A 9,539-nucleotide genomic window follows, 5' to 3' on the forward strand; every position below is an offset into this window, starting at 1 on the left:
GAAGTGTGGAGATACATTGAGCCTCGTAAATGGTGTAAAACAGTGATTTATTTGCATGGCTAGCCCGATGCCGAAGCACCACCATTGAAAAAGCTGTTGGTAGCATCGGCTAACTAGCGCCAGATTTTGGAGTGCAGGGGACAAGCCGAGATGGGCTATCAGACATACGTTCACACTCTGTATCATGTTTCAACACACTTTAGGTCAATATCACACCGGAATTCTCCTTTAATGCAGACATAGGGCCAGGGCTGTTGTAGAACTTTCCTAAAAATATTTTGCATCTCAGGCAATAATTGGGTTGGCAAAGCATGCCATAAATTGATGGACTATTATATTGGTAGACTATTTTTTCATGTCTTGTCTTGTATTTCTCTCTCACTCTCTCTCTCTGTATGTCTGTCTGTCTGTCTGTCTGGTCTGTGTCTTTGGTGTCTCCATATCCTTGTAAGTGCCAGCATATGTCAATAGCTCACTCATGTTGCAAAGTTATCAATTGTAACCAGTTTCCATGGCAACATCTCTCTGGAGGTACAGAGCAGTGAGAGGGACAACAGAATTTGGTGAGAGTCTGAGAGACAGAGAGGGAGGATGGCTCATAGATCTGTTCATAGTGTATACAATCATATTTCTTTGGATTAGTTAGGATACAAATCCAAAACATGATACAAGACATGGAGCATAGAAAAATGAAACTCGTTTTTTTTGCAGCATCATAATCGTGTTATTTATTTATTTATTTATGTGGTGTTCCAATTTAGTGCTCCATTTTCATAGCAAATTGCTTTCGCAAGCTTTGGCAAATGCCTTTGTGCCACCATCATTCAACTGAAGCCTCTTTTGGACTCGTGTTTGCTTGGTACCGTTTCAGAAGGCATTGGAATGAAAAGGGAAGGAAATGGCATGGCAGAGATCGACAGAGAGAGAGAGAGAGAGAGAAACACAGTGTGAAGGGGACAGAGTAGCGAGTCAATAAGACTCTAACACAGTTTGGTTGCCATGGAGACAGCAGAGAATGAGATGCAGTCTGTGTGAGGTTGTGTGTGTGTGTGTGTGTGTGTGTGTGTGTGTGTTTGCCACCAATCATGCCCCCTTCTATTTCTTTTACTTTGATTCACACACAAAGTCTATATTGCTATTATCTGGGCTGCCAACAGATTCTGTGGATGTCTTCCTGTTCTCATCGTTGAGGCAGAGTATCTTGTTTCAAATTCCCTTCTCTGTTTGCCTCTTTGGAGAATTCCCTTCTCTTTCCTTTCATGTTGACAAGGACATCCACATTTCCACTTAGTCTAAATAAACACGTTTATCCATATGTATGTCTAATTGAACTAAATGCTTTGGCAACAAACAGACAGTACTCAGTATTGTTGCCACATCATTGTTTTATTGTCGAAATGTGGAATTGCTTTTCTGTATATAGTATACTGTATTCTATTGAATACAAACTAGCGCGTCGACAAAGATACTGTAGCATACAGTGATGAATGTATGTATAAAAGACAGATTCAAGTTGGCTTTCTTTAAATATAGATACTGCATTTTCTTCATATAAATATGACATTCAGGAATGATGCCCAAAAAATGGCGCCTCGGCTCCACTGTCCTCCCCCCTCTACCCTTATCTTGTGCTTGTCCATGAGTCGTGACAAAGGCTCATTGAAATAGTTCAAGGGTGTCAGTCTCTCAAATTAGGAGGCATGCTTCATTCTCATCAGAGGCAACACAGCACAAATAATAAGTAGGGAAATTAATAAATATATGATTTTTAAAAATAGACTAAACAAGCTCATTCGTCAGGCATGTTGGAATCACTGTATAAGAACAAATCGGAGCAGCTGAAATAATGAAATTCATTTCTACATTTTTAAATACTTTTTTTTAAACCACAGGGTGCCAGCAGTGGTGATCTACCTAGAGGAGCAGACAAATGGACATATGGACTGACTGTAATGGTGGCAAGGGAGCTAGCACAAGGCCTAAGGCAAAGCCTATAGGTTGGTATAATGTGACGGCCGACATTCTGGCTGCAAGAGTCACCCAGGGGTATATATAGGCAGCTCTGTCCATTTGACGCCATAGGGGGCTCACTCACTGCTTAGGCTACTCTGTCATGCTTCTGGAAGCTTCTGTTTTTATCAGGCGCACACTGTGGCCATGGCCCTGTGTTGTCTCCCCAGACTCAGCTCTTGTACCAGTGCCTTTTAAGACCTTTTCTGTAGCACTCAGAACACCGTCTTCAGCATCCCCCCCTCACCAGTGGCTTCGCTCGCTCAGGATGAATTTAATTCCTTCTCCGGTGAACGTGTACCTCTTTATCTGTCACACACTACTGAACTCTCGAGCTCGGACGGGGGTAGGAGGTCAAATTGGCATGCTCTCCTCGAGGGGGTAGCGAGAGCTTGCCCTCAATCTCAAATTCAACCTCACTCTCACAGGTATCGCCCGGCTTCCACACAGTGTTAAAGTGACCGCCTGCCGAATTCCATAGACTCCGCGAGTAAGCTCTACACCAGATAAACACACTCAGTCAAATCCTCTTAGTCTGTGATATCAGAAACACACCACACTGCTCATCATCCAACAGTTTTCCCGGCCTTGCTTTACCCTCATTGCTTAATAGCCATGGAATTAAATGTAAACATATCTCTCCTGTATTCTGAAGTAGTAAGATATTGTTTATGCAGTTTTCTTTGTCTAAAAGAGCACAAGTAGTACCACTTCTGATCAAAACTCTACAGTTAAACAATGTCATCAGTATTTAAATACAGCTACCTACCAATATCATCAGGGTTCAAAGAATCTACCACAACTATTGAAATAGTATATGAGTATTACAGTATCTCAACTAAATAAGGATTGTGCATCTCACAAATGTTTTCTTCTTTTAACATAGCATGGAGTTGAACAGAAGTATACTGAAATGTAACATCGATATTAAGTTTTATGTAACAGGATATTTTTGCAGTTCACACTTGTGCCTCGACTCAGTCTGTGAAACCCAAGTGGTAGAGCAGCACAGGTCCAGCAGCCCTTAAAAAGTGAAACTGTGTTACAAAACGCGCTGCCTCCTCCTCCTCCTCCATCTCCTTTCATCCCTCCATCTCTCTTCCTCTTTCTCTTTCTCTTCAACTCTATCTCCATCTCTCATTCTCTCAAGTCATTCAATGGCAGTGTCTGAGCTAGCTTAGCAAAGACTTCTTCATTTCTTTGCTCTCACAATGATTGTTTTTTTTTTCCACATTGATTTATGTTGCTTCACTTTCTTTCAGTCCATGTCCACGGGAGAGATCTGAGGAGGAGTTGAACAAGAGTTTTCTGATGGTGCGATGGATAGTTGAAGAAGAGGTGTGCACAGCATTGCTCCAAAACCTGCGGTATTATTGTCCTCCGGTGTTGAGTTGTTGTTCCGGTCATCCTTGGTTGGTCTTGTTGGTGTTGTTGTTTTTATTCTTACTGTGGTTGTTGTTGTCGTTTTTGTGGTTCTAGTTTTAACTCAGCTTTCGGTTTTAGAAGCTCACCAAAGCGTCGACCATACTAAAAAAAGAGGGAAAGGATAAAAACACTACTGTGAGTGTATTGCAGAATTCACTGGAAAATGACCATTTATGGTTTAAAGCCTCACTCGAGATGAACTCACCTGTAAAGATAGTAGAAGAAAGAGAGAAGGTAGAAGCCCAGCTTACACCAGGACTCTTTTTGGCAGTAGTTTAGGATGTCTGCGTTCATGACACTCACAGGGTCGTACATCACCTCCGAACCATCAGCCGGCCGGTGGAAAAACCTGTAAGTGGTTTATATCACGGGAAAGAAAAAAACAAGAAAAGACAAAAAAGAGAGGGACAGAAAAAAACAGGAGAGAGAGAACAGGAAGAGAGATGTGAGAATATGATAGGGTGACAGATAGCACATGGTGCACGTCCCTATAGCATATGTAACCATCATGCATAAACCCAAAATGGCATATACCCAGCAAAGGATGGCATCCTCAATTATTGATTGCTGTAACATTTGCCACAGTATGCCGCTGAGAGCATCCATTCTTACAAAGCCATGTACTGTATGTGTGATTTTTGATAATTGATAACTGCCCCAATACTACATAAAACCTCTTCACATGTGAATGCAATTGGTGAATGCAGTTGGCTGGCTACCTACCTCCAGAGATGGTAGAAGAGCAGGGGGATGTTCAGACCCAGGGTGACCCACTCGCCAGCGCACATGAACATCAAGCAGAACAGACCGTGAATGGAATATTCTGGAACCACCAACTGAGAGAGTTAGATTGGCACAGGGAGAGAGAGAGAGAGAGAGAGAGAGAGAGAGAGAGAGAGAGAGAGAGATAATGACTATGTGTGCATGCCATGGACCGAGAGGGAGGACATAAATCAATCAGTTACAGTCCTCAAAATAGACACATTGAAATGTTCCCAGACTCTTCCCTCTCCTCTCCTCTCCCCACCCTTCTCTTACCCTCCTCAGCAGGTTGCAGATTCTCTCTATATTCAGGATTCGCTCCCTCTAGATCACAGAAAGACAAAATGATTCATGTATTTCAGATTCATCAAATCGTTCATCAAATACATCAAACGGATTCACTTTGTAGGGAACATTAAGATGCATTTGAAACTAGGCTGTGTGTGTGTGTGTGTGTGTGTGTGTGTGTGTGTGTGTGTGTGTGTGTGTGTGTGTGTGTGTGTGTGTGTGCGCGCGCGCGTGTGCATGCGTGCGTGCGTGTGTGCGTGCGTGCGTGTGTGTGTGTGTGGTCTGTCTATATAGTATGTCTGTGCACGCTTAGCTTGAGCCTATGTGTTGGCATGCATTCATCTGAATCCCATTGCCCATATCTCAAGTGAAGCAGCTGAAGCGTGTGTCTGTGTGGTGTGTCTGTGAATGGCCTTACTGCTCTGGTTGGGTTGCTCTGGTCGATGGGGTTCTTGAAATCTGTACGGAGCTCGTCGAAGGCAATGATCTATGAGAGAAAGAGAGAGAGAGTGGCGCGTGTCAGGAGTTAGCTTTCGATGATATGGGCTGAAGTTATCTGTTTCGAAACCTGACAGCCAAGGAAATACAACTTCCCACCCCCACTTTGGCTTCAGTCTTTCCCCAGAGTCCCTCCATTTGTGCACATGCCATTACGCTGCCTTGGCTAAGACACTTGATTGACAGGCACTTCATTGTCCTTATTGGTTAGGCCCTGGGAGGTCACCTTGTTTTTCTTTTCTTTACTTATTATCCTGTATACACAGCCGGGGGCAAACACAGAGATGAGTGGCTGTTTTTTTTTATCCTCAGAACATATAGCCTATGATGTAAATACACAAGCATGACTTGGTAGAGTTCCTCCAGATTTTGATGAAAGTGTTCTGAAGCGGAAGTGTAGCATCGCTAACTCTCCCCTTAATGAGCATTTTTTTGTAGGGCTCCAAGGCAGTGAAAATGTTGATGATTACACAAATTGCTCAAACCAGCACAGAAAGGGGCCGGACTGTTTTCCTCCCTCTGAAGTATGCACAGGCTGAACAAAGGGTTCCCTACATCCCCTTCATCTCTCTCTCTCTCTCTCTCTCTCTCTCTCTCTCTCTCTCATATGCATGACACAAATATAGGCCTACCCTTTTATTTTCACACGGGTCCCCAATCTCAGGCTTGCCTTTTTTTCCTCTCACCTTTTTGCACACATAGCTCTATACTCTATATCACCCTCTTATTTTTATACAGCTATGTAAACAGATGCAGTTTCCATGGTGATCTGTGGAGCCCTTAAGCGAGCACCATGGTTACTATAGAAGTGACTAGTGTGTCTGATTGGCTGAGAGAGCTACAGTAATGGTGGGGGTTTCAGTAGCGAGGGTGAGAAGTAGCGGTGGGAGTCTGGGGGGGGGGTGTGATGGATTGAAAGGGGGGGATGGGGGCCTGCAAGTAAATTATAGTTTGATAAGCATTCTCAATAACACGCCAGACGGACACGTTCACTCCTCTATCTTTCCTCTATCTCCCTCGTTCCTCTCTTTCTCTCTCCTTCCCTTTATTCCTTGCTTTCTCACACTTCTACTCCCATTCCAAGTGACTCATATTTTTCTCCCACCTCGCCTATTAGTCAAAGCGCCGTCATTTCATGCATATATTCCTCAATGGTCAAGAAACTCCCTCCACGCCAATCCTCCAGGGCCAATGAAAACCCTGCTTCAACAAAAGCACAGACACTCAGAGGGTGGGAGGGTCCAAATAGATAGATAGAGAGAAAGAGAGAGAGATAGAGAAAGAGAGAGAGGGTGAGAGGTCTCATGGCGGATGTCTGGATGCGCCTTCAGATGTAGACATGCAGAATACAGATTATTTTCCAGTCTGCAGTCCCCAGAGACACCTCTGTACATTTCATTCATTACTCTGCAGACTGTAGGAGATCAGATGACTAGTGTGATATCTTGTTTTCTTGTTTGTTTGTTTGTTTGTTTTCCTCATCTCTTCCTCTCTCTCTCTCTCTCTCTCTCTCTCTCTCTCTCCCTCTCTCTCTCTCTCTCTCTCTCTCTCTCTCTCCCTTTCTGTCACATTCCTCTGCTCTAAGTTTCTGATTCCGGTGCTGATATCGATCCATTTTATACTAGTCATAGTTTGATGTGTACTTATGACTTTGAGGCTGTTTATTTTTTGATGTCGTGTGTTCTTGCGGTTATTTAAAGTCGGCCGGGGTCTGGCTCTGATCAGACCGAGACACTGACTCATCTCCGGCTGCTGCTCACACACTCTGACACCGTAATGGCCAGGATGACAACAACTCACACTGTTTGACTGATTCATATACAGGTGAAGGGGATGAGAAGGGCACACACACACACACACACTCACACACACACAACCCACACTCTCACACAGCATACTGTATACTGCACATTTGTACACCCATACACACACTGGATATACATTTTTTTTATCAACAACACTTTTTCCTGACAGGTCATGTCACAGTCAACTTTTATATATATCAAATTTTACTGTCCGGTTATTTTTTCTTTTCTGGATCAACAAATAACTACCATCTATAGAATACTCATTTGTGGCACTGCATTTTTCTAAATGTGAATGAGCATGTTGCACATATTGCATATGTGTTGGGTGTGTATTTCAAAATTACATTTGTGTGTGTGTGTTTGTCTGTGTGTGTGTGTGTGTGTGTGTGTGTGTGTGTGTCTGAAACTTCAGGTGGGCAGCACTGCACACACTCACCTGCCAGATGACGAAGAAGATGAGCGCGGCGCAGAGCACGAGCGTTAGCATGTAGCAGAAGGCCGCGAAGGTGAACGCCATGGCTGTGCCAGCGGCCAGCCTGTCAGCGTCCAGGGTCGAGAAGGAGAGGGGGGAACGTGCCCCGACTCTCCCTCTCTCCGTTTCTGCCAAAGGGTGGGGGGGGGGTGTCCCCTTGCCCAGAATGCTGGAGGCTTCCGCCTGGGAGGTTTCCTCTCTCCGCTCTGTCGGTCCCACTATTCCTTTCTTTTTTTTTTTTTTCTTTCTTTTGTTTACTGCTCCTTTTCCCTTTTTTCTTTTCTCACGACCGTTTTCGGTCGCCCCCTCTCCCGGTTCCCCAGATGACGAGCCAGGCAGGGGGACCTCAGCTTGCTCGCAGGGGACTCCACCTTCTCCCTCGTTCTCTGTTTCAAGTCTACTTGTCCTCCTGAGAACGTATGTGTGTGTGCGCGCGCGTGTGTGTGTGTGTCTCCTTGTGTGTGTCACGCCTGCGTCTCGGCGATGTTACGGGACGCGCATAGCCCCTCTGTCTCCTGAGCGTGCCCAGGAACACTGACAGATGTGCTGTTGGTCTGTGTGTCTCTTCTCGTCTGATCACCCCCCCCCCTCTCTCCTCTCCCCTCCCTCCTCTCTTGGCTCTGTGGACCTAACTGGGAGTCTCTTTGAAAGCCTGTCTCCCCTCCCTCTTCAAAACCCCAGCTCTCTGTCAAGTCGATATGTACCTCACACTTTACCCCCCCTCTATGAAATGCTTTACTGGCACACCAGGCACCCTCTCAGGTGGCAGGAGGCATTCATCTTCATTGTACTGTTGGTTTTGGTGACAGATTAAATATGGCTCCCGGCAGTCTGTAAAGTTAAACCGACTGTCATGGCAAATGCTATGGCTTTTTGTAATTTTGGCATCAATAGAACGCTGTGTACAAAATAGCAGAATGCTCTACTGTCAGTGCCAAGCTTCTCTATGTATGCTGTAATTTTATATAAAAAACACCAAAAGAGGTTCAAATCAAGTACAAGTTCTAGCTGAAAACACAGGAAAACACCATGTGTTTCAATTGGATCACAGTAACAATCTGTAACAAGTACAGAGTAGGTGTAAACAGTCCCTCATATAAAAGAACAAAATGTCAAAAAATGCAACAGTGAATAATACATACTAAACTTCTTTATGTTCCTGCGTAGAGCTCACACACAAAAAAATGGATGCTCACGGAAAAAAAAACTGGTAAACTACTTCTACACTTGTGACAGATGGATGTGTCGTGCCCTACAAATGCTGAGAAATCTAATGAAGATGGAGTGATATTGATGAGAGCAAGAGCGAACGACAGAAAGGTGATTTCAAGCTCAGCGTGTGCGCCTGTGTACCTGCGTTGGTGCTTGGAAGAGCCACGCGCGCCTGTCAGTGTTTTCCAGAGCGCCGCTTCGTCTCGTCATTCCCTCCCGTCGACAATCTGGGTCGACACCATGTCAGTTTTGGTTGCAGGAGCCACACTTTGTCGAGCCGGGCTGCGTCCATCAGCGAAATCTCTGTGCACTTGTCAGCGTCTCGCCGCCTGCTTAAATAACATCAGAGGAAGCTGAAGAAGAGGAGACTCCGAGCGGTTGGAGATAAGGCTTGATTCAGTGGAACAGGTTTGCTTTGCGTAAGATTAAAAAAGGAGAGGGAGAAAAAAAACAACCCTGACGTCCCTCGGAAGTCTTGAAGTTAATTGATTCCCCTTTCCTTTTTTCCTCTCCTGAACCTCCTCCCTGTCTTTCTCTCTCTCTCTCTCTCTCTCTCTCTCTCTCTCTCTCTCTCTCTCTCTTTTAAGCGCCTCTCCTCCGCTCTTGCCTTTTCACAAAGGGATGGAGACGATTTGCTGGCAACCCCTGAAACATGCTCCTCTCCTCTCTCTCTTCCCCCCACCCCTCCACTGGTCCTTCTTCTGGCTCGGTGGCTGAGGAGGCTGCGGGTCTTGGCTAAACCAGGGTCGTAATCACCGACACATTCAACCGCTCGCTCTCTCTCTCTCTTGCCGTCTCAGTCTTTCTGTCGATTTCTTCCCTCTGTTTGCCGTATTCCCTCCCTCCCAAGAGAGATGTGAGGGGGCAGGGGGAGCTCCGAATCATTTTTTCATCTCAGTTGGCTTCCCTTCATCTCTTTCACTTCCTCCCTCCCTCTCTCCCTCCCTCCCTCTCTCTCTCCCTCTCTCTCTCTCCTGTCTGTCTGTTTTTTCTTTCCTTCTTATCACATTATTTCTATCCACGAGCCCCAACTGTTCCCCATCTACCCAGTAACAGTTCAGCCA

At 45.1% G+C, this 9,539-nt stretch overlaps 1 protein-coding gene across 1 annotated transcript; it reads right to left on the reverse strand.

Moving 5' to 3' along the window:
• Nucleotides 1-3,509: 3,509 nt before the first annotated feature.
• cnih2 (cornichon family AMPA receptor auxiliary protein 2) lies at nucleotides 3,510-7,308 on the reverse strand. Its single transcript, XM_076274411.1, has 6 exons — nucleotides 7,228-7,308; nucleotides 4,904-4,972; nucleotides 4,474-4,521; nucleotides 4,159-4,271; nucleotides 3,641-3,784; nucleotides 3,510-3,537 (listed from the first exon to the last, which is right to left on the reverse strand). Exons 1-6 carry the CDS (start codon nucleotides 7,306-7,308, stop codon nucleotides 3,510-3,512), a joined length of 483 nt encoding a protein of 160 aa, XP_076130526.1.
• Between the last annotated feature and the right edge of the window lie 2,231 nt (nucleotides 7,309-9,539).

Source organism: Alosa pseudoharengus, unplaced genomic scaffold (assembly GCF_046254945.1).
Source record: "Alosa pseudoharengus isolate Yale_2024_CS ecotype anadromous, Long Island Sound unplaced genomic scaffold, YU_APseudo_1.1 YU_APseudo_1.1_scf_8, whole genome shotgun sequence".
NCBI lineage: Eukaryota > Metazoa > Chordata > Actinopteri > Clupeiformes > Clupeidae > Alosa > Alosa pseudoharengus.

What these genes read in the sequence shown, in the direction of transcription:
- cnih2 (XM_076274411.1), bottom strand. Translation starts at nt 7,308, where the DNA reads ATGGCGTTCACCTTCGCGGCCTTCTGCTACATGCTAACGCTCGTGCTC. An exon ending in AGAGCAACCCAACCAGAGCA is followed by an intron (nt 4,522 to 4,903) that starts GTAAGGCCATTC and finishes TCTGTGATCTAG; the next exon opens with AGGGAGCGAATCCTGAATAT. An exon ending in TTCTTCTACTATCTTTACAG is followed by an intron (nt 3,538 to 3,640) that starts GTGAGTTCATCT and finishes CTCTTTTTTTAG; the next exon opens with TATGGTCGACGCTTTGGTGA.